This window comes from Pongo abelii, chromosome 6, assembly GCF_028885655.2.
Source record: "Pongo abelii isolate AG06213 chromosome 6, NHGRI_mPonAbe1-v2.0_pri, whole genome shotgun sequence".
Lineage (NCBI taxonomy): Eukaryota > Metazoa > Chordata > Mammalia > Primates > Hominidae > Pongo > Pongo abelii.
In genome coordinates, this window is record NC_071991.2 from 87,233,593 (window position 1) to 87,259,407 (window position 25,815).

Genomic DNA, 25,815 nt, shown 5'->3' on the forward strand with positions numbered 1-25,815 from the left:
GACATCTCAGAGTTGAGTCTTTTTAGCGAACTATTGAGGGGTGACAGGGTGCTGGCAGTCCTCACAGCCCTCGCTCGCTCTCGGCGCCTCCTCTGCCTGGGCTCCCACTTTGGCGGCACTTGAGGAGCCCTTCAGCCCGCCGCTGCACTGTGGGAGCCCCTTTCTGGGCTGGCCAAGGCTGGAGCCAGCTCCCTCAGCTTGCGGGGAGGTGTGGAGGGAGAGGGGCAGGTGGGAACCGGGCCAGCGCGAGTTCCTGGTGGTCTTGGGCTCTGCAGCCCCGCACTCGGAGCCGCTGGCTGCCCTGCCGACACGGGCAGTGAAGGGCTTAGCACCTGGGCCAGCAGCTGCCGTGCTCAATTTCTCACCGGGCCTTAGCTGCCTTCCCGCGGGGCAGGGCTTGGGACCTGCAGCCCACCATGCCTGAGCCTCCCCCAGCTCCATGGGCTCCTGTGAGCCCAAGCCTCCCCAACGAGCGCTGCCCCCTGCTCCAGGGCGCCCAGTCCCATGGACCACCCAAGGGCTGAGGAGTGAGGGCGCACAGCGCGGGACTGGCAGGCAACTCCACCTGCAGCCCCGGTGCGGGATCCACTGGGTGAAGTCAGCTGGGCTCCTGAGTCTGGTGGGGACATGGAGAACCTTTATGTCTAGCTCAGGGATTGTAAATACACCAATCAGCACTCTGTATCTAGCTCAAGGTTTGTAAACACACCAATCAGCACCCTGTGTCTAGCTCAGGGTTTGTGAATGCACCAAAGGACACTCTATCTAGCTACTCTGGTGGGGACTTGGAGAACCTATGTGTCTAGCTCAGGGATTGTAAACGCACCAATCAGCACCCTGTCAAAACAGACCACTTGGCTCTACCAATCAGCAGGATGTAGGTGGGGCCAGATAAGAGAATAAAAGCAGGCTGCTGGAGCCAGCAGTGGCAACCCGCTGGGGTCTCCTTCCACACTGTGGAAGCTTTGTTCTTTCGCTCTTTGCAATAAATCCTGCTGCTGCTCACTCTTTGGGTCCACACTGCCTTTATCAGTTGTAACACTCACCATGAAGGTCTGCAGCTTCACTCCTGAGCCAGCAAGACCACGAACCCACCAGAAGGAAGAAACTCCAAACACATCCGAACATCAGAAGGGACAAACTCCAGACGCGCCACCTTAAGAGCTGAAACACTCACCGCGAGGGTCTGCGGCTTCACTCTTGAAGTCAGTGAGACCAAGAACCCACCAATTCCGGACACACTATGACAGTCTTTGTCTTTTAATTGTGTATTCAGATTTTGAAAGAAAACAGAGAAATAGATTGTAGAGGAAGGTATTATCAAAGAAATAATATTAAAATACCACTTTTCTAAAACAAATGACATATTTTTTTCCCTATTGAGAGATCTCATGGAATGCCCTGCACAATAACTGGAAAGCCATCTAAAGGCAAGTTGTTCTAGAACGTTAATGTGTTAGGAGTATTTGGAATATAAAATGGCCCTATTTCCCAAACTTTACATTTGGCATTCCCTCTGTGTGGAACACTCTCTCTCTCAGAGAGATGGCTCCTTCATGTCCTTTAAGCCCTTGTTCATAATTGCTGTTTAATTAAGGTCTTTACTACAACCCCTAATTAAAATGCTATTTATCCCACCGTATTCTCTGTACACTTCACTCCTTTATTTTTCTCCATAGCATACAGATCATCTGATATCCTATATATTTTTCTTATTTTATATGTTCACTTTCTTTTTTATACACTCTCTATAATGTTAGCTCCATGAGGATGGAGATGATTGTCTGGTTCACTCCGTACTGAATCTCCAGCATTTGGAATGGTGCTGGGCATACAGAAGGCACTAGACCAATTTTTGTTGTGGGAAGAAATGATGAAAAGTTTAAAAGTTTCCTGAAAGAAACAATTAGGATACAAGATGGCATATAGCTTCTCAACAATCAAACTGAAAGTTACAACTCACTTTGAAAATAAATCAACTGCGAGGGTAGAATAAACACACTTACTTTTACTGATAGACAAGGATCCCCAAATTTTATCTCATATGTATCCTTTGTTAGGAAGCCCTAGAGCATAGGTTCCACCAAAATAAGGAAATAAAGAAAACATGGAAAGCCATGGGATCAAGGAAACAAGAAGTATAATCCAGGATAGAAGCAAAAGCATTTACAAAATGATGGTGAAAATAAGTCCTAGAACAATAGCTATGCAGCTGACCTGATGGACAAATTGTCAGGATTGGAGCAGAAAGACGGAGGCCTTTACTATATATGCGTAAGGGGAAGAGGGAGAAAGGACTAATTGATTATCTGACTTATGTGATGTTTTTAATGAAACTTTGTTCTCATATATGGTATATAATTCAGGAAAGAATGAGTAATAGGCAGTGATGCAAAATTGATGAAATATAAGAGTTAAGCAATTTCTAACTCCAGGAAGAAGACATACTCATAAAGTCATCATAGTACGTTATGAAGCTCAGCTGGAAAAATATTTACAAGTCACAATAATGTAAATTCTGAGTATTTATTTAACAACACAATAAAATATAGATCTCTATGGACTTATGAGATATAACATTAAGTGAAAACATATGAAGACAGAATATTATGTATAGCATAACCACATTTTATGTTGTTACATCATAGTTTGTGATTGGATAGTAAACATTTAGAGACTTACCTGAAAAGATGTGAACCAAATTATTATTAAATAATTTTAAATATTTTTCTACACTTCTGTATTTCTTGATTTTTAACATAAATTATCCAATAATAACTTTTAAGAATTACATTTTACATCATCTATTTTTAGTAGACCCAGAACATAAGTTTAATTCTAGCATATTACTCCAGTTTAAGTCCACCATAATTTAGCCTCTCTCTTTTCATTGTATGTTTAGATTGTTTCCAGTATTTTTCTAGTTTAGATATCCTTATACATAAATATTTGAAATTCATCTAATTATTTTCCTAGGATACTTACCAAATGGAACTGTTAGTAAGAAAAATTTAAATTTAAGCCTTTTCATAATAATCAGAAGTGGAAAGCTGAAGAATTAAGACAATTTATACCCTCATAAGCAATGTTTTCTCACACCTTGTCAACACCGGGTGGTATGATTCTTTTTTTCATGCTTGACAAATTTACCTTTTAAAATCTCCTCAAATTTGTATTAGTTGATTACTAGTTATGCAAAACATGTGTTCACATTTTGTAATCCATTGACAATTTTTAGAATCTATCCCTTTCTCTTCCCTTCATTGTCATTGTTATAAAGACTCCTATTGTCTCTCTTGAACTCTTGAATGCCTATCTCATCACAGACCCAAGCTCTCCTTCTTGTGTACCAACATAAACTGCTTTTAGGATTATTTTTCTAAATCACAAATCTAGTCATATCATTTGTTTGCTTAAAAGTCCTTGAAGATTAGCAATTTTCCACAAAGTCAAGTCTGAACATATTAGGGTAGCACACCTTGTCAACAATAATATGGGATCAAATATTTTCTTAAATTATAAAAGCGTTATTTCATGATACCTTTTGTTCAATAATCATAAATAACTTGAGATTAGGCACCCCATATGTTTACCACAGTATTTACTCTGTTCACTTAAGAAATGATTAGTCAATGATAGGTCAATATACTGACATAGGACAGAGTGAAATGGTCTACTCTAAAAACTAAGTTATTCAGCTACTTATTCACTTAAAAAAAATCTACTGAATGTTACTATGTGCCAGAAATTGCTCTAAGTTCTAGAGACACAGTGGCTAGTAGAACCATGCCCTTCCCTTCATGAGGTTAATAGCTGAGAGTGGAGTATGAGGACAAAATTTAAAAAGTAATTTTTTTTCTTTTTAAAGAGTAATAAACAGTTTTCTGCTGGTCTATCAACTCTTTCGAAAAACCAAACAAAACATAGAAAGCCCTGACTTGTAGTGTTTGTAGATATCCTATTATGGCTGATTTCAAGCTACCAATGGTTAAACAACCAGCTCACAAATTTCTCGAATATTGAACAGCTGGCTCTGGCCATTACAAGGTACACCCCCACTGATAGTGGCAATAGGACATTAGAACTGGAAAACTGGTAACTGACTACTTAAGGTAAAAGAGAAATGTCCTACTGAAGAGATGACATCTAAGCTGAGACACAAATGAAGAGAACGAGAACATTGAAGGTCAGATAGAAGAATTTTCCAGACAGAGGGAACAGTCCGCTATAGCCAGTGTCATAAGGTAGAAGGAAACTACTTGATATATTTGGAAGTCAGAAGGAGCCAGAATGCAGAATTTTTAATATATTTTTCAGTAAGGAGAACCTTGAGAGCAAAAAGCCTCTTGGCTAAGATACAGACAGTAATTTGGGAGAGTTAAATATGAGCAGGAAGCTAAGATCACCTTTGGTTCTTTTGTCTTATACTTCTCTGCTAATAAAGGTTGCAACTACTGCTGGGTGATTCCAGGATACACACACACACACACACTCATACACACACACACACACACACACACACACACACACACACTCTTTGCCAGAATCTTGGTTTATAGAATGCAAAACGGAACAGGAGATAGTATTATTTTATCGTACTGAAGGTATTCATTCCAGGCACTCCAGTCTTTATTTCTTCAATGTTGCTGACCCTACCAATCATCTACACTTTGACATTTTGTTACCACTTTTAGAGGATTAATAACTTAAACATACTATATATCATTTGGGCAGTACTTGGGGAAAATATAAATCAAATTGCAGAAACAAAAAAAGGTAATTAGATTAAATTCTTTTAGCAATTTTGGGGTCTTTTCCTCTTAAGGTCAAGATGACAATGGTAGTTCTGTTTTGATATGTTATCCAGAGCAAGTAGAGATGGGGTGAATCCAAAACAGTATTTTAAACAATGAATCCGTTGGAGTTCAAATCCAGGGCTTGACAAGTGAACAGCTCCTTCTGCGTAAAAATAAATCCTATTGTGAAGCAAATGGAGATTAGAAGGATTAAGCGTCACATGTGGAGGGTTTCAAAGTGGATTTGTTTTTTATTATTAAAAATATTTTTTATGGGTTAATTGTACAGGGATCTGGCTCATTTGTTTTTTCAAAATTGAGATGAATCAGAATGTCCCTGGGGCAGGAGAGACTTCTGCTGCATGTGAGGATGTGTATTATTCATTCCAGTAATACATTTGCAGCTAACAATCTTGAGAAAGGGATTATGACTTCTAGGTAGTCTCACAAGGAATTAGCTGTTATTGACATGTTACCTATATTAATAGTTACAGTTCTGTCTTTATCTAAATGATTATAATTTGTATACACATTCAAACTGCATGAGGAATAATACTCAACATTTACATAGAATTTTAAGAAGTTCAAGGCAATAGCTAAGATATTGAGTTGTTTCCAAAAACGTGAGCTATATATAGAGTGGCTTGTCAAACCTAGAAATTCATTATTTTTCCTCACTGAAGAAATTTAAAAAATCAGGTTTGTTATTGATGAGCTGCCTTTCTCTACAAATAATATGTAAGAAAATGTCTTAATTTTTTTTTGGAGACAGGTCTCACTGTGTTGCCCATACTGGAGTGCCATGGGCAAAAATAAATAAATAAATAAATAATAAATCTTAATTTTTATTCAAATTATAGAAAAATATTTTTAAAGCTCCAATGGAATTCATTTAAATATATGTATCACATACTCTTTTACTTTATTTCTTGAAGTTGTGTGTTGACTTACTCATCTAGAATTACAATATAACCATGAAAAATATAATCTTTGTGATAAAATAAACACATGATGCTGACAGAAGATATTAACAAATGCTTCAGAAATTACTTATTAAGCAGTGGGATCCTGAGTAATTATACATGAATGAAGGAAAAGCAGAGAAGAGTATTCAAAGATTATTTCGTTATCAGATCTAAGATGTTCTATTGATGAGTAATAAAATGGATTTCATGAGCATTTGGATTTACTTCTAAGTGTACCAAAAAGGGAATATTTTTGGAAGGTCAACAGAAGAAGCTGGCTAGTTCATCTGAATACATGGAAAATAAAATTATGGCAACTCTTCACATTACTCAGGCCAAAAAATAGCCAAATTTCCACCACCACCATTATAATCATCATCACAATCAAGAAGAGCTCTTAAAGAAGAAAGAACCAAATGGACAAATTTAGCTTTGAAATTTGAAAAAATATATACTTTTGCATGATTTACTTCAGTGCAACTCAGCTTCATCCAAAATTGAGGTAATTTTCAAAATATTTTGGGCTAAAATAAATCTTTAAATGGAAGTATTTCAATATTATCCAAGAAAGCAGTCTAACAAAGTTTATAGCAAATTTAATTATTCCAATGTTTTTTAAAGTGGGAAGTGTATACAAAAATTCTCAATAATATTAATAGATTTCAAGCAAAAGGTATTTTTTAAATTCTGTGTTAAATTAGTTTACCATGAAATCTCAGCTATTTTAATATCCCATATAAGTTGTCAATCTCTGCATTAAATATGCAGAAGTATGTGTTGAAAGAGAGACACAAGACAAGAGGGCACTTCAGGGAGAGGGAAGATAATGATCCAAGATGAGCATGTGGGAAAGCATAAGACATGTTTGAAGAAACTGTAAGGAAATTCTGGATTTGCAGAAGATAAATCTGGAAATGGAGTCAAGAGCCAGATTGTGGATTTGAATAGCATGATAAGTAGTTCAGACCCTTTCAAAAATCAGTCATCAAGCACTAAAGATTTCCTAGGAAAAAAGTGATCATATAAATTGGGTAGTTTGAAGAGACTTATCTGGTCATAAGTGGATGGTGTGGAGCAGGAAAAATACTGGAGGTGGGTAGTCCAGTTTGAAGACCTGAGCAATAATTTAGAAGTGAGATTAATTATGATGGTGGAAATGAGAATGCAAAATGAAAAATGAGGACAAGATGCACTGCAAAAAGAGGAGGTAAATAGGATGCAGTTTCAAAGATTTCTAAAGTGATCCCCAAGAGAGTGATGATGGCCTTAAGCAGCCATAGTGAATCATTTGCTCCTTCATATATTATGCTTTTTAACTGCCCCCATGCCTTGATAATAGGTTTTCTACCATATAGGACCTATTATTCTTGAGTACACAGTTAGCTTCTATTCAGTCTTTAAGAAATTCAGCTCATTTATCTTCTCTTCTTTCTGGAATCAGTTTTGTGTGCTCTCTTTTAAGTGTCCTACGTATAAAATTTTTACAACACTTAAATTAATGTATCACAAGATCTACTGACTTGTCTTCTCTTCAATTAGATTACCAGCTCCCTGAAGGTGGAGGCCAAATGTGTCGCTTTTTCACAATGAACACAGTAGCACACAGTAGAAACCGAATCATTGTTTAATGAAGGAGAATTCCCAGGAAAGTTAGAATGACAGAAAGTCAATAAACAAACAAATGAAACAAGCAAATAAATGAAAGACGGAAGTGTGTACATAGACAGAATAGAATAGAATAGAAAGATTGAGGAAGGTTGTTTATCAATATGTTAGATAGCTAATAGAAATAAGATTGAAGAAAATGATAAAAAACAAATTGATTAGGCAGGATTCCAGAGTACACGGGATGCTGTGGCATGCAGACCTGGTCTGGAAGATTCACCCCAGGTAGTTCAATACTTCCTACAGTTCTCAAAAGATGCCTCATGCTCTTCAATTTTCTCACCTTAGCTTCTATTTCCACTGACAAGAATGCCATCTCACCTTGATCCTCTATTTTAACATCTATTTATACATGTGTAAGGCACAAATCAAATCCCACTGTTGCATGAGACCTTTCCTGGTCTTTATTTCTCTGAATCCCTGAATAAATTTTTCTTAATATTCAGCCTGAAGGCCACCTGCATAAAATCCCACAGGGGGTGGTGCTTATAAGAAGTTTCTCTTTACAGACATAGTCTATCTAATATATGTAGCAGGGGTAAAAGAATTTGAATCATCATTTTACAAATACAAATAAAGATATTTGAGCAAATGATCATTGATGTCTACGAAATCATTAGTGAGAAAAAAGCCAGTGGAAACTTAATGATAAATGGATCAATAATCTGATAGTACCTCAACTCACTCATCAAACTTAAGATTATAAAAAGAGAGACAACCAGACATTATATGCCTCCTTATGGAAGGACACAAAATACCCTCTAATATATTCTTGCCATGAAAAAAATATGTCTGAATTTGGCCAAATCTCTATCCATAAAAACCAGTCAAAAGGAAACCAAGGAAAATGTTGAAAGATAACAGTGAGTAGAATTTTGCATAATCCCAAATGTGGGAAAGGAACTGCAAAATGTAAAGAGATGGAAAAACTTATAGGTTAAAATATACCAAAATAAACTTCAAGACATGCCAACCAAAAGTGTGGATATTTAGGGATCCTAATTTCAATGAATTCAAATTCACAAATCATTTATGCGACCACTAAGGTAACAAGAGCACTAACTGGTATTTAAAAATTTACTGTTGATTTTTAGGTTAGATAATAATCAAAGCATCAATTTTAAAGCATCACCATATATCTTGAAATACTTTTAGATAAAATGATATACCATCTGGCACTTGCTTCAAAATAATATAACAGTGGTGGAGGTGTGGTGAGCGGTGGTGGAATAAATCAAGCAAGATTGATTATCATTGAAGTTGGGTGATAGTTCACATTTATATACATTTGAAATTTTTCATTTTCAATTCATTTTAAAATATAGATTGCTAGACTCTATCTCAGAATTATTGAACTAGAATATCTGAGGAAGATTCTGGGAATCTGAACAATTAACATATTCTGAGGTCACTGTTATGCACACTAGGATTTGGGAATTACAATCCTAAAACAATTTACCTCATTATCTTGCCCTTGTCAGAGAAATGAAGCCAACTATATACATATATCTTACTTTTAAGGATAAAAGCTGTGTCTTTGTCAGGCTTGCATTTCCCAAGGATATATCCCAAGTATATATATATACACATATATATGTATATACATATGTATATACATATATATGTATATACATATATACACACATATACTATATATACACACACACATATATATACACATATATATTTAGCATACACTCAATACAATGCTAGTGATGTCTGATGAAATATTTATTTTTGTTTAATCTGAATAAATATTTGAGATAGAGTATACGAGACTCACCCACACATTCCAACATGCCAGGTCCATTTGGTATCAGGAATGTGTACCTTGTTACAGCTGTTAGCAATAATCTTTGGCCACATGAAATTTTTTTTCTCAGTTGGTGGTATTTAACATTCCTAAATTGCCAGTATCGCCATACCTCAATTAGCAAGGATAACATCTAACCAGATGAGAACAATAGCCTCTTCTTTCACATTTGGAGAGTAGGTAATATAAGCAGCCATATGGAGTATATCCACACTAATAATATAGATGCCCATATGATCTTTCAAGTAAATAAACTGAAATGTTTTCACCTGTGATTACCCCAGACTTTTCCCTTTTGGATTTTTTGTTTGCCTGTTTTCAATGTTTCATTTATTAAATAACAATTTTGACTTTCTTAAGAGAGTATGCTTAGGAAAATGTAATCTTTTATTGAGAATTGCTTTCCCAAAGACCTAATATTTCCTATAACTTAGAATCCTTGAAAGATGTAGACTATAATAGATTCTGCAATAGATTCTGTCCTAGTACTAGTCCAGGATTCTAAATCTTTCACTAACTAGTTAAGTAACTTTGAATAAGACATTATTTTTCCTGGGTCCTGGTTTCCCTACATACAGTTGACCCTTGAACAACATAGGTTTGAACTGAATGGGTCCACTTACATGTGGATTTTCTTTGACTTCTGCCACCCCTGAGACAGCAAGACCAACTCCTCCTCTTTCTCTTCCTCCCCAGCCTACTCCTCATGAAGACAATGAAGTGAAGACCTTTATGATGATCCACTTCCACTTAATGAATAGTAACAATATTTTCTCTTCCTTATTTTCTTAATAACATTTTCTTTTCTCTGGCTTACTTTATTGTAATAATACAGTATATAATACATGTATATAAAACATGCATTAATGGATTGTTTATGTTACAGTAAACTTCTTCCTGGTCAACAGTAGGCTACTAGTAAATTTCTGAGGGAATCAAAAATTATATGCAGATTTTTAACTGCAAAAGTTATATGCAGATTTTTGACTGACATTCCTAACCACTGTGTTGTTTAAGGGTTAACTGAATATAATTCTAAAATAAATATGTCAGTCTACTCTTAGATTATCTCTAAGTTTACCTGCAGCTTTATAGTATTTCTAGGAAAAAATGACTTTGGATAACATTTGAACACAAAACATAACCTTTCCAGGGGGGAAAAAAAGACATAAAATGTTCTCACCTCACAGTCTTATATGGCAGTAAATAAGGTCAAATTCATACAGTTCTGTTCTGAAGGTATAAATACAGGAATATGAAGGACTTTTCCCACTTTGGCTTACCTGCTTATGAGCATGGTCATAAGAATTAATATGATTGTCAAACTCCTGGTGTTTGTGATACTGCTTGTCACATAATTCACAGTAGAAGTTTGCCTTTACATCTTCCAGGGCCTTTGCTGTGGACTTCTTTTCTGCAAAATCCTTTAAGAAAAAATACAAAAATGTTGGTTAGACTTCTCTCTAATAGCATAACCAGATCTCGTATTAATCAAGGTGGTATTTAACCTAAAGAAATATGACGGAGCACATTATTTTCTGGGAATTCATGACACCGTGAAAATAACTTTTAGTTTAGCATCATCCCTAACTTATCAACTGACATATCATGAGTTCTAAAGTAGCCCTGGCCTGGAGCTTGGTTTTTACTCAACCTTCTTCTTGCCACCCATTTCTAGGTTGTGATTGTGCCTATTACCAAGCACATCACTGGCCATTCTTCTTTATATCCTTCATAGCCCTTTGTTTTTCTGATATTATCCCTTAAATTTTAGTGTTCTATGCAATTCCATCTTTGGCCAAATGATTTATCCATTTCATATGCTCTCCCATGGGTGTCCCCATTCACACTATAGATAGAGCCTGATGTATCCATGATGTTCAACTTTGCCAAAGCCTCCTCCACAAGCATCAGTTCCTGCTACACATTACCAATGGGTTTATGTCCATGTTCTTCAAAATATTCTCCTGAAAATTTGTAGTACGCTCCACTTAAAACAGTTTTGGCTACATAATTCTCCTGCTTAAAATCCTCTTTTGATTATAGAATCTCTTTGATTACAGAATAATAGTGGCAAATGTTTACTGAGTATAAACTATGCACAAGGTATATGAATTATCTCATCATTCCTCACAACAACCCTATGACTTAGGTTCTATTTTCCTCTGCATTATAGATGCATCAACCAGCACTTAGAGAGATTACACACTCATGGTCTCCAAGTTAACGAGTGGAGAAGGAATTTGAATTCAAACAACCTATGCCTGGCTCCTTTGTTAGTAAACAGCTTTGATTTGCTATATTCCTTTAAAGCCAACCTTCTCAATATACCAGAAAAACTTCTTACCTTGCCTGTATCATATTTTATCAAACTCTGCTTCTATATTTTCCTCTTTAATTCTATTACCAGATATGTCACATAGCATTAAATTATCTGTTTTCATGTCTATTTATTCCAACAATTTTTTGAGGGAAGAAGCTATTTTATTCATTTTTGTTACACAATACTAAACAACATGTTGTCTAGCCCAGAATATGTGCTACTTAATATGCATTATGTAAATTAATGGATAATCATGGTTTATATATTTACGCCTCATACCATTCTACAACTTCTGCTCTATTATCCCAATACCAAATAAAAGAGTGACTGGCACTTTGAGAATACCAAGTAAATATGTATAAAGAATGAATGAACAAACTAAAGAATGGATTTTATCTTTGTTTCTCCAAAACTACTACCCTCAATAGAAAGAAATCAGGTCATAAGTGTACATCATAGGCAAATAGCTGACCAGAAAAGAAAGTAAGCAGAAATAATTTAGGCATATTTTCAGAATGGTGTGAAGTAATGGGACAATTAATTTAGATATGTGTGTAACATAAGGATTTAAGTCCAAATATAAGAGGGTAAAACACATGGCAAAAAGAAAGAAGGGCATGATACCATTAACTAACAGCACAACTAGACCAAGTATATGGATTGCCTATTTAAGAGAGTTAAAGTAAGAATTTGGTTACATTCTAGAATAATGGCGGATATAAAAAATTAGTGGACAGGCTGTAGCCAGTAATGAGAATGGAGACTCTGATTTCAAGGTCAAAACCCAGTTGTTGAAAGAACTAGGATAATTGCCAGCTGCTACAATCACTATTGAGAAGTAAGACAGGAGTACAGCATTGAGACGGTGCTAAATCCCTTGATTTAGTAGACTTAGAATCAAGGGAAACCATTATTTCTCAACTCTTTCTCACTAAGTTATTTTTCTTTTTTTGAGATGGAGTTTCAATCTGTCGCGCAGGCTGGAGTGCAATGGCGCGATCTCGGCTCACCGCGACCTCCCCTACCCGGAGTTCAAGCGATTCTCCTGTCTCAGCCTCTCCAGCAGCTGGGATTAAGGGCACGTGCCACCACGCCCAGCTACTTTTTTTTTGTATTTTTAGTAGAGACGGGGTTTCACCATGTTAGCTAGGCTGGTCTCAAACTCCTCACCTCAGGTGATCCACCTGCCGCGGCCTCCCAAAGCACTGGGATTATAGGCGTGAGCCACTGCGCCCGGCCGTTATTTATTTATTTATTTTTCATGTCCTTTCTTAATATAATCACAGGGACTGGATTGAAACTAGGGATTATTTTGTTTTAATCATAGTTCTTATTTATTTATTTATTTTGAGACAGAGTCTCTCTCTGTTTCCCAGGCTGGAGTGCAGTGACGCGATCTTGGCTCACTGCAAGCTCCACCTCCTGTTTTCACGCCATTCTCCTGCCTCAGCCTCCCGCATAGCTGGCACTACAGGAGCCCGCCGCCACGACCGGCTAATTTTTTGTATTTTTAGTAGAGGCGAGGTTTCACCATGTTAGCCAGGATGGTCTTGATCTCCCGACCTCGTGATGCGCCCGCCTCCGCTTCCCAAAGTGCTGGGATTACAGGCGTGAGCCACCGTGCCCGACCTAATCATAGTTCTTCTTTCTTCTTTATGACAACAGCCTTAGAAAACTGACCATGTTCTTAGACATTGGTCAACACTGCCTTAGTGCTCAAAAATACCTTAGCCTCATGAACTGGGGTAGGGGAACAACTGAAAATTCAGGATAGATTTGAGGCTAAAAATGTATTTTTATATTCTTTCAGATTATGTAGATTTTATGACAGTAGTTGAATGGTCAAGAGTGAATGTTTACCTTCATCTAAACATTCTATATTTCTAAAACGTTCTTTAAGCATCATATTGATGATTTTTAATTCAAAATTTTACAATTTTAAGACAGCTTCACCAAAATTTAAGTTTAATACCATCTTTTTCTGAACACTTATATTTTACAAGGTCGTTAGACTAAACTACATATCACATTTCTTGCTTCATTATTCTTGCCAGGAAATTATGCAGATATTCTTATCCTTCTTACTCTAAGGTGCTAATGACAATCTCCAGGGCATATTCTGGCCTCTTTATTAAGAGAGAAAGAGTGAACAGGTGGAGTATAAATTCTACCACAAAACATACAAACATAGACTGAATTATAAGGGTAGAAATTTCTATTATTTTTCAAAAGAGGCAACTGATATTTAGTAATTTCATGTTTTGTATAAAATCTAATGGCTAGGTAATGGTAAAGGGGGGCATGCTTTTCACTGTCTCCATGCCACCTCATCCATCCAATGATCTATCCACACATGTAACCATCCATTCATTCGATTGTTTATTAAGTATTCATACATTCAAGAATCTCTTATTTAGCAACTTCTAAATGTCAATTTCTTACTGGGTCTTACACTCATTAATTTACAGTTTAATGGGAAAGAATTACAAGTAAAGAGGTAAAAACTATAAGTTGTGATAGAGTGATAATCACAAATTGCTATTAAGGGTTACCTAGATCAGACTACTTAAGAATAATTAGAAGTTAATGTCTCTCTCACATAGCATTATATACACATTATTAGCACTCATGATTTCTTGGCTTTTTGTTGAACGACAGGATACTTTTACTGAAAAAATAGGCCTGAAGGTAAATAAGATGATTTACTCTCTGAAATAATTACACAACCTTTAAATATATTTAGAGATGAAGTGTTATGTATGAAAGGAGTAAAAAATGATGACCTATTCTCAGTATCAGTAAAGTTTTAAAATAAAGAAAGAATTATAGATACAAGATTTGATATATAATTCATTCATTCATTTGCCAGTTATTTAAATTTCCCTTCTTACAGTTTGCCTAGAGGAAGAGGTTTTGAAAGCTTATCTGACAGAAAAAAAATGTATGACATAAAAGAAAGCTTCTTGTTAATCACTCTCAATGATTCATTAAAGGTTGAAAATAAATTACAAATTGAATATTGAATATGACAGTTATCTTAACAAGAGTCATTTTTAAAAAATTCGGTAATGCCAATGGGCATTTTTTGTTGTCATTCAGCACGAATTCTGTAGTAATTAATTACTTTTTATAATTAATGTTTTGGGTGCAAGGAGAGAATATGTACTTTTTCACACCAAAAATTTTACATTAATGTGTAAAACAGGTATGTTTTTTAAAGTGGCTGGTATTCTGACTAGAGTAATGCACTTAGAAATATGAATGTTTGCTATCAAATTATTATTATTGTAATTATTATTACACATTAACTCCTCATGAACTACATTGTAAACTAGAAATGTGCCAAGCACTTCACACTTGTTCACTCACTTAATCTTCACAATAACCCTATGAAGTATGTTCTATTATTATCTCATTTAAAGATATGGAAAATAAGGCACAAACATGTTTAGAAATTCATTCACTGGATTAAAGCTCAGATCTGCCTGACTTCAGAGGCGTGATTCACCATACTCAAGGCTGTTCCAATTACTTGGCATTTATCCAGATGCCACATAAGTCCAGGCTGTCTCTGCTAATTCATTTGTGGGTTCGGGATGATATGGAGCAGTTAACTCCCAGGAAGAGTGAGAGAACTAATTATAATTTTAAAAATGTATAATGCTCTTGAAGCTGAGAGATGGGTACTAGGAAAATGCAAGGTAGTAGTCTTGTTGCATTGGTTGTGAATATGTGCTCTGATTATGAAAAAGAAAGGGGAGAAATCAATTGCTGTTCTTCATAGCTCCTTATGGGTAATACCAGCACAAAGCTGTGAGAATTGAATTCATATTCTTTGCATGAAAGCCCACATTTGACCTTTCACTGTTATGTGTAAGAGATTGCTTTAAGAATTCTAATATTCTCTAACTCGTTCTATTATATTAGCCCCAAATGAAATCCTACTTCAAAGAGAGTGAATTTTCCCCTCTTCCAATCAAGTGGCTGCTGCTGAGTCAGAACACTCTTTTGGCACCCATCATTTTCCTGCATCTCTGTAACAGCTTGGATAACAGAAAACTTGCTTTCGAGGTTTCATTCACTAATTTATTCTGTTTTTATAATAGGAAAAAAAAAATCTTTGTCTTTGAGACCTGACTAGCTTGAATGTCAGCCTCTATCTTACAGAAGTTCAAACTCTAAAGGTTTCAGTTATCTCAGAATAGATTAAGGGGGATAATAATAAGTAGCTTACAAGATTGTTGTGAAGAAAAAAATTGGATAATTTTTAGGGAAGTACTAAGTATACCACATGGCAAATACAGGTGATGGGGCTCAGAATATGCCACCCCAAAATATGACTGTAGGAAACCTAACTATGCCACTCCAGTATGCCTCCTTAGCATAAGGATAATTTTTAACTAGTTATTTTAAGAAATTATAGACACAGGAGAAGCTTTGAAAAGTTACCTACCCTTTTCTAAGATAAATTTACACCTACAAAGGAAATCTTTACTTGTAAAGGTGTCTCCTAAGACACATAAGACAACCTAAGAGAAGGCTAGCTCTAAATTACTAGAGACTCTTAATCAATGGAAAAGGCATAGACTTAAATCTGCATAACAAACATTTTCCTGTTTTGTAGTAGCACTTTTCATGGGTCTTAACCTTACCTTTCACTGCGTACTTACCTTACCTTTCACTGCATACTTCTTTGTTTTGGAGAATGATGATATTTAAGCCTGAAGTCTAAGACAATTCTTTAAAATTTAGTCTAGAAGTTTATTTATTTCTCCAGGTTATCTCCCACGTGCACAAGAGGTATACATGTTATCAAACTTCTGTTTCTTATCTTGTTAATTTGTCTTTGGTTACAGGAAGTCACAGCAAAACGCTTGAGAAGAAGAAAATTATTTTTCTTCCCCTATATAGGTACTCAATGTTTGGATGTTCTGCAGTCTGTGCGTGTGTGTATCACTGAATGCATGTGACACTATAAAATTATTTTTAACAAAATACGATTTTCCCCTGAGTCTACAAAGCAAATTCCTGATGGAAATTTGGGCAGATGAGAGGAATTTTTATCATCTTTAGCCCACTATCTCATACAAAAGCTAGCAAATTTACAAAGAGAATAAAATACCTAGGAATACAGCTAACAAGGGAAGTGAAGGACCTCTTCAAGGAGGACTACAAACCACTGGTCAAGTAAATCAGAGAGGACACAAACAAATGGAAAAACATTCCATGCTCATGGATAGGAAAAATCAATATCATGAAAATGGCCATACTGCTCCAAGTAATTTACAAATTCAGTGCTGTTCCCATTAAACTACCATGGACATTCTTCACGGAATTAGAAGAAACTATTGTAAAATTCATATAGATTCAAAAAGGAGCTTCTGTAGCAATGACAATCCTAAGCTAAAAGAACAAAGCTGGAGTCATCATGCTACTGGACTTCAAAGTATACTACAAGGCTACAGTAACCAAAACAGTATGGTACTGGTATAAAAACAGGCACATAGACCCATGGAACAGAATACAGAACTCAGAAATAAGACCACAAATCTACAACCATCTGATCTTCAATGAACCTGACAAAAACAAGTAATCGGGAAAGGATTGGGAGAACTGGCCAGTCATATGCAGAAAATTGAAACTGGACCCCTTCCTTTCACCTTATACAAAAATTAACTCAATATGGATTAAAGCCTTAAATATAAAACCTAAAACAACAAAAACCCTAGAAGAAAATCTAGGCAATAGCATTCAAGACACAGGCACAGGCAAAGATTTCATGATGAAATTGCCAAAAACAATTGCAACAAAAGCAAAAATTGACAAATGGGATCTAATCAGAGAGCTTCTGCACAGCAAACAAACAAACAACAACAACAACAAAAAAAACCACTATCATCAGAGAAAACAGGCAGCCTAAAGAGTGGGAGAAAATTTTTGCAGTCTATCCATCTGACAAAAGTCTAATATCCAGAATCTACAAATAACTTAAACAAATTTACTAGAAAAAAACAAACAACCCTATTAAAAAGTGGGCAAAGGGCATGAACAGACACTTCTCAAAAGAAGACATTCATGTGGCCAATAAACATATGAATGAAAGCTCAACATCACTGATCATTAGAGAAATGCAAGTCAAAACCACAATGAAATACCATCTCTCACCAGTCAGAATGGAGATGCTTAAAAAGTCAAGAAACAACAGTTGCTGGCAAGGTTGCAAAGAAATAGGAATGCTTTTACACTGTTGGTGGGAATGTAAATTAGCAACCATTGTGGAAAACAGTGTAGTAATTCATCAAAGATCTAGAACTAGAAATACCATTTGATCCAGCAATCCCATTACTGGGTATATACCCAAAGGAATATAAGTCATTCTATTACAGAAATACATGCATACTATGTTCATTGCAGCACTATTCACAATCACAAAGACATGGAATCAACTCAAATGCCCATCAGTGATAGACTGGATAAAGAAAATGTGGTACATATACACCATGGAATACTATGCAGCCATAAGAATGAATGAGATCATGCCCTTTGCAGGGACATGGATGGAGTGGAAGCCATTATCCTCAGCAAACTAATTCAGGAACAGAAAAACAAATGTCACATGTTCTTACTTATAAGTGGGAGCTGAATGATGAGAACACATGGACACAGGGAGGAGAGCAACACATACTGGGGCTTCTCCAGGGGTGGGGTGGGGGGAGGGAGTGCATTAGGACAAACAGCTGATGTATGCTGGGCTTAATACCTAGGTGATGGGTTAATAGGTGCAGCAAACCACCATGGCACATGTTTACCTAAGTAACAAACCTGCACATCCTGCACATGTACCCAAGAACATAAAATAAAAATAAAAATAAAAATAAAGCTAGCAAATTTAATTTTCTTTGCATAATTAGGGTTTTCAGGAGTTTTTAATCTGTTTTTTTTACTTTTACCTATTTAAGAATTCCAAACATAGTCAAGAGAGCATATGTACTTAATTAACATTAATATTACTAAGGTTGATTTCTCCAAAGTTATGATTGACTTCTTTTTTTTTTTTTTTTTGATATGAATTCTCACTCTCACCCAGGCTGGGGTGCAGTGGCACGATCTCAGCTCACTGCAACCTCTGCTTCCTGGTTCAAGCGATTCTCCTGCCTCAGCCTCCTGAGTAGCTGGGACTACAGGTGCATGCCACCACGCTCAGCTAATTTTTGTATTTTTAGTAGAGATGGGGTTTCACCATGTTGACCAGGCTGTTCTAGAACTCCTGACCTCAGGTGATCCACCTGCCTCAGCCTCCCAAAGTGTTGAGATTACAGGTATGAGCCACCGTGCTGGGCCAATTGACTTCTTTTGTAAAAAGGATAGTCTTTGCATTCCACAACATCTAACATGGTACTTGTTACTTAGAAAAACTCAGTAACTATTTATTGAAAAGTGAAATTAATAATAATAATAAAAAGGCAGAGAATGCTTTTCTCTTACACACATAGACAGTATGGCCTACCCTGGCAACACAAGTCATATCATGGAGAATTAGACTGTTGGAATAACGTTAGAGTAGGTAGGTAAGTATGATTCCAAACACATGGTAGTTTTAGACTTTTAGAACAATCTTTTTTATGTAGATTCTGAGATCTATGTTGCTTATTGAAGAGTTTTCCTAAAGTAATGGAGAGTGGCAATTGCACACAAATCCATAATCAGAACTGCAGATTCTTGTTTTCCAATGCTCTTCCCATTTTACCATAATCGATTGTTTTTCTTATAGTTCAGTGTGAACCAAGGATCCATTAGCCAGACTTGGAATGAGACATAAACAAAATTTGACTTTTCCATCAATGCCCAGGTAAGGTGTGATGTCAGCCACTAACTAGTTTTGAAAGGGATTTTTTCTCCTCTTATTAATGATTCATCAAAGATGCCCACATTAAAAGATAAACACAAGCACATTAAACATGTGAAATTGTCTCTCAGTGGCGTTCCCTGGGGATAACTCAGCATTGTTTCTAATTTGGAAAGAATGACAAATTTCTGACTTACAGCCAGGATGCCAGACTGTTGACTACATTTCTGTACATGAAGAAACAATTAAATATTTAAAGTTTGCTTAAATAATTGCCTATTTTGGAGATGTTTCTTAATTGAGTGCAATTGAACAGGGATTATTATTATTATTATTATTTTATTTTTTTGAGAAAGAGTCTCACTCTGTCGCCCAGGCTGGAGTGCAGTGGCACGATCTCAGCTCACTGCAAGCTCCGCCTCCCAGGTTCAAGCGATTCTCCTGCCTCAGCCTCCTGAATAGCTGGTACTACACGGGCCTGCCAGCATGCCCGGCTAATTTTTTGTATTTTCAGTAGAGGCGGGGTTTCACCTTGTTAGCTAGGATGGTCTCGATCTCCCGACCTTGTGATCCGCCCGCCTCAGCCTCTCAAAGTGCTGGGATTACAGGCGTGAGCCACCGCGCCCAGCCTGAACAGGGATTATTTTTTAGGAACACATGCATTTCCGTTAGGACCACAGTTATCAACGTTGGCCACCACCAATTTCATCTTCCTCAGCATGAATTAACATACAGTTCTTCCACCAGAAAAACACGTTAGAAAGGAAATAAGGAAGTCCAGGTGAATCCAAAGATAATCATAATAGCAGCTATTGCTTTATTGCTTAATCATGCTTATCTGTCTAATGGAAGGAAAAAGGGGGAAGATATAATTTCCAGATTTCTTAATGATCAGATACAGATGCTACATTGCACAAGCTTATAAAGCCTGTAGATTGTTTTGCAGAGTTGCTTAACGACCAATAAAACAGGGCTAGGCGCGGTGGCTCACGCCTGTAATCCCAGCACTCTGGGAGGCCAAGGCGGGCGGATCACGAGGTCAGGAGATTGAGACCATCCTGGCTAACATGGTGAAACACCGTCTCTACTAAAAATACAAAAAAATTAGCCATGCGTGGTGGCTGGCGCCTGTAGTCCCAGCTACTCCGGAGGCTGAGGCAGGAGAATGGCATGAACCCGGGAGGTGGAGCTTGCAGTGAGCCGAGATCACGCCACTGCACTCCAACCTGGGCGACAGAGAGAGTCTCTGTCTCAAAAAAAAAAAAAAAAAAAAAAACAACAAACAATAAAATAGTAAATAAAACACACATAAACCAATGAACTTTTGCTGACACAACGCAGTATTACCCCACCAAAATGCAAAGATTATCAGTCTCTCTAATACAGAACATTTCAGCGCTCACCAGTAAAATCAGACAATATCCTTGAGTGAGGAAGAAAAGAGAGTGATTAAAAAATATCCATATTAAGCCTGAGTCAGGAAAATGCTTGAAGCAATTAAATTACAGTGAATTCTTGACCTAGAGTTTATGTTTACCAAATGTCTATTAAAGAATACATGAGTTAATAAATGTAGTGACTGAAAGAATGAATACATTTGACTGATTGATTGATTTATTTTTATCCAGTTATTTAATGTGCTAAAGGGGAGAGAATTGGAATTCCTGAAATATATATGGTGGTATAAAAACTCATATAACTATAAAACACAAAGACTGAGTCTTAATGTAAACTGTAGATTTCGCTAATAATAATGTACAAATATGGGTTCATCAACTACAATATACTAACTGATATGGTTTGGCTCTATGTCCCCACCCAAATCTCACCTTGAATTGTAATAATCCCCATGTATCATGGGAGGGACTCAGTGGGAAGTAATCAAATCATGGGGGATGGGTTTTTCCTGTACTGTTCTCATGATAGTGAATAAGTCTCATGAGATCTGATGGTTTCATAAAAGGGAGTTCCCCTGAACATGCCCTCTTGCCTGCAGGCATGTAAGATGTGACCTTGCTCCTCATTAACCTTCCGTCATGATTGTGAGGCCTCCCCAGCCATGTGGAACTGTGAGTCAATTAAACCTCTTTCCTTTGTAAATTACCCAGTCTTAGGTATGTCTTTATTAGCAGCATGATAGCAGACTAATACAGTAAATTGGTACTAGTAGAGTGGGGTGCTGCTGTAAAGATACCCAAAAATGTGGAGGCCACTTTGGAACTGGGTAACAGGCAGAAGTTCAAATAATTTGGAGGGCTCAGAAGAAAACAGGAAAATGTGGGAAAGTTTGGAACTTTCTAGAGACTTGTTGAATGGCTTTGACCAAAATGCTGATAGCAACATGGACAATAAAGCCCAGGCTGAGGGTCTCAGACGGAGATGAGGAACTAGTTGGGAACTAGAGCAATGGTGACTCTTGTTATGTTTTAGCAAAGAGACTGGCAGCATTTTGCCCCTGCCATAGGGATTTGTGAAACTTTGAACTTGAGAGAGATGATTTAGGGCATCTGGCAGAAGAAATTTCTAAGCAGCAACCCATTCAAAAGCTGACTTGGGTGCTGTTAAAAGTATTCATTTTTGTGGGTTTGTTTGTTTTTTGTTTTGTTTTTTGAGATGGAGTTTTGTTCTTGTGACCCAGGCTGGAGTGCAATGGAGTGATCTCAGCTCACTGCAACTTCCACCTCCCGGGTTCAAGAGATTCTCCTGCCTCAGCCTCCTGAGTAGCTAGGATCACAGGCACCAGCCACCATGCCTGACTAATTTTTGTATTTTTAGTAGAGACAGGGTTTCACCACATTGGCCAGGCTGGTCTCAAACTCCTGACCTCAGGTGACCCACTCTCCTTGGCCTCCCAAAGCGTTGGGATTACAGGCATGAGCCACTGCGCCTGGCCAGCATTCAGTTTTATGTATTCACAAATACATAGTTTGGAATTGGAGCTTATGTTTACAAGGGAAGCAAAGCATAAAAGTTCAGAAAATTTGCAGCCTGATGATGGAATAGAAAAGAAAACCCCATTTTCTGGGGAGAAATTCAAGCTGGCTGCAGAAATTTGCATAAGTAATGAGATGCAAAATGTTAATCACCAAGCCAATGGGAAAAACCTCTCCAGGGCATGTCAGATACCTTCATGGCAGCCCCTCTCATCACAGGCCCAAAGACCTAGGAGGGAAAAATGGTTTTATGGGCCGGGCCCAAACCCCTCTTCCAGTGTGCAGTCTTGGGACTTGGTGTCTTGTGTCCCAGCTGCTCCAGCCATGGCTAAAAGTGGCCAAAGTACAGCTCAGGTCATGGCTTTAGAGGGTGTAAGCCCCAAGCCTTGGCAGCTTCCACGTGGTATTAAGCCTGCAGATGCACAGAAGTCAAGAATTGAGATTTGGGAACCTCCGCCTAGATTTCAGAGGATGTATGGAAATGCCTGTATGTCCAGGTATAAGTTTGCTGCAGGGGTGGGGCCCTTGTGGAGAACCTCTGCTAGGGCAATGAAGAAGGGAAATGTGGGATTTGAGCGCCTCACACAGAATCCCCACTGGGAAACTGCCTAGTGGAGCTGTGAGAAGAGGGTCACCATCCTCCAGACCCCAGAATAGTAGATCCACCAACAGCTTGCACTGTGTGCCTGGAAAAGCTGCAGACACTCAATGTCTGCCCATGAAAACAGCCAGGACAGGGGCTGTACCCTGCAAAGTCACAGGGGAGGAGCTGCCCAAGATAATGGGAACCCACCTTTGGCATCACTGTGACCTGGATGTGAGACATGAGGTCAAAGGAGATCATTTTGGAGCTTTAAGATTTGACTACCCCACTGGATTTTGGACTTGCATGGGGCCTAAACCCCCTTTGTTTTCTACAATTTCTCCCATTTGGAATGAATGTATTTAACCATTGCCTGTACCCTCTTTGTATCTAGGAAGTAACTAAGTTGCTTTTGATTTTACCAGATCATAGGTGAAAGGGACTTGCCTTTTCTCAGATGAGACTTTGGATCTGAACTTTTGGGTTAATGCTGGAATGAGTTAAGACTTTGAGGGGCAGTGGAAGGCATAATTGGTTTTGAAATGTGAGGACATGAGATTTGGGAGGAACCAGGGGCAGAATGATATAGTTTGGCTCTGTGTCCCCACCCAAATCTCACCTTGAATTATAATAATCCCCATGTGTCATTGGAGGGACCTGGTGGGAGGTGATTGAATCATGGAGGGTGGGTTTTCCCTGTGCTGTTCTCATGATAGTGAATATAAATTATGAGATCAGATGGTTTTATAAATGGGAGTTCTCCTGCACATGCCCTCTTGCCTGCTGCCATGTAAGACATGACCTTGCTCCTCATTCGCCTTTCGTCATGATTGTGAGGTCTCCCCAGCCATGTGGACCTGTAAGTCAATTAAGCCTCTTTCCTTTATAAATTATCCAGTCTTGGGTATGTCTTTGTTAGCAGCATAAGAACAGTCTAATACACTAACTCACCACACAATGCAAAATAATAATAAAAGAAACTATTTAGGATTGGGCAGAGTGTATAGGAACTATGTGTACTTGCTTTTTCTAATTAGCAGACTATATTTTTAGAACAGTGTTCTAAAAATAAAAGTATTCAACAAAGTCACCTTTTAATAGTCCTACCTTCATTGAACTCAGAAAACAATGTATGGTATAAGAATAATCGAATCCATGCCACATGATGCCTACAGCTGCACTGCAGGCATGCAGAATAACAAACATGAGAGTTACTTTGCATGAAGAGATTTTGAGACTCTCAGTTCCCCTCCATCATATCCCATGAGACCAACCCTTTGCAACCCTCCAGAAAAGCAGGACCTACTGAGTGATCATGTTTACAATCATTAGGTCCACTGGAAATTCAAGGGTAAAATTTTTATGATTGGAAGAAAGATTTTGGAATGTGTCTATTGTACGGGTGTGTGAAACATGATAAGAAAATGGGTTTTCCTCCTCCAGACTGACAATGCTGTTCCATTTATAAAGGCAGTAATTACCACCTCATCAATTCAGCCCACAGGTAGGTATAACTGTAATGAATATAGACATATTTCATTCATCTAAATTGAATACATTTAAATGAATATTGTGCATTAGACAGGAAGTACTTTCGTTTAGCCATTACTCCTGATGTAGCTACTTATTGTAAAAATGCAATTAATAGCATCTGACATTTCATTTTCTAATATAAGAAAAGTCAATGAAAAATGTTGGACAACTAAGTTTTCTGGAAAGTTGCTAGTGATACCTGCTCAGTTACAAACCATTTTTCTTTTAATTTAAAATTTGTGAGAGCCGTCTATGAGAGAAATGACCATTAAACAATGCTGATCTAGCCACTGCTTCACCTTTCCTTGGCAATTGATTGCAAATATGTTCCCTTCAAATAGAGTCAGTGAATTTCAAGTAAGTTTTCCTTCTCTGAACTTCTTAAATTGTTCTGGTATTAATTTCTGCTGTGTTTGTGTTCTACATGTGCTAAACACAGGCCTGCAAACTCTTAAGATGACATATTAAAATAGTATAAAGCCAATGGTTTTGCTTTTAAGAAAAAGCAAGTCAGATGAATTACAAAATACCAAGGTCATCTCTCTATTCTCCTGAATGTCTGCTATCATGTCTAATAATAAGTCTGCTGCTTGGTTTACTTGTTCTGTACCAGAGATGTTTAAAAAGTGATTGTGCTCACAAAGGCACACCATTATTTCAAACTGGCTGCTCCAGGCTTCTGTCTGTTGAAATTCTAGTGGGTAATTTAATTTCAAACTTAGAGAATACTAGAAATTGTGAAAAAAATTATGCTTTACAGAAGCCCTGTGTCTTAAATCTAAAATACTAACTTTAAGCTGAGAAAATGTGTCAAAGTGAGAAAAAAATTTAAAAATGCTAGTTTATTACTTTGAGAGAAAGATATTCACAAGGGCCAAAAGAGCTGCTATAAACTACTTATGCTTGTTTATTAAATAATCTTCGCATATAACTGCAAAACTTGGATAAGTGACGTCAGAAAACCTCAAAAAGAATGTCTGTACATCAGTTTATGCACATATACCTGCTTTTATGAGAGCTAACTAAAAATGCTTGTGAGTTGGAGTCAGAAAGCCTAATTAGCTGGAAACTGGGGCCAATGTTTATGTGTATCATAATGGCAGCGCTGATGGTGTAGCCCACCCATGCTGTGGCAAACAGCCTACATTTGTCCAAGATTGTCACAGCTGCTTCAGCTGTTGGAGAATCCATGCTTATTGTTAACACTGGTGTCAACTCAGCAAGCCATACTGAGTTGGGCTCCAATCTGTTCTGTATGTGCATTTGTGTGAGTATGTACGTGTGTGTATGTGTGTGTGTGTGCTGTGTAGAGAACTAGTCTAAAAAGAGATGTATTGTAGCTACAATAGAAGAGAAGT

General features: G+C 37.3%; 1 protein-coding gene across 1 annotated transcript in view; it reads right to left on the reverse strand.

Moving 5' to 3' along the window:
- Positions 1–25,815, reverse strand: part of ZNF804B (zinc finger protein 804B) — a 593,565-nt gene that overhangs the window by 115,145 nt on the left and 452,605 nt on the right. Inside the window, exon 2 of the mRNA XM_024250053.2 lies at positions 10,523–10,663. Within this exon, the coding sequence (XP_024105821.2) occupies positions 10,523–10,663 (141 nt within the window). The remainder of the gene's footprint in view (positions 1–10,522; positions 10,664–25,815) is intronic.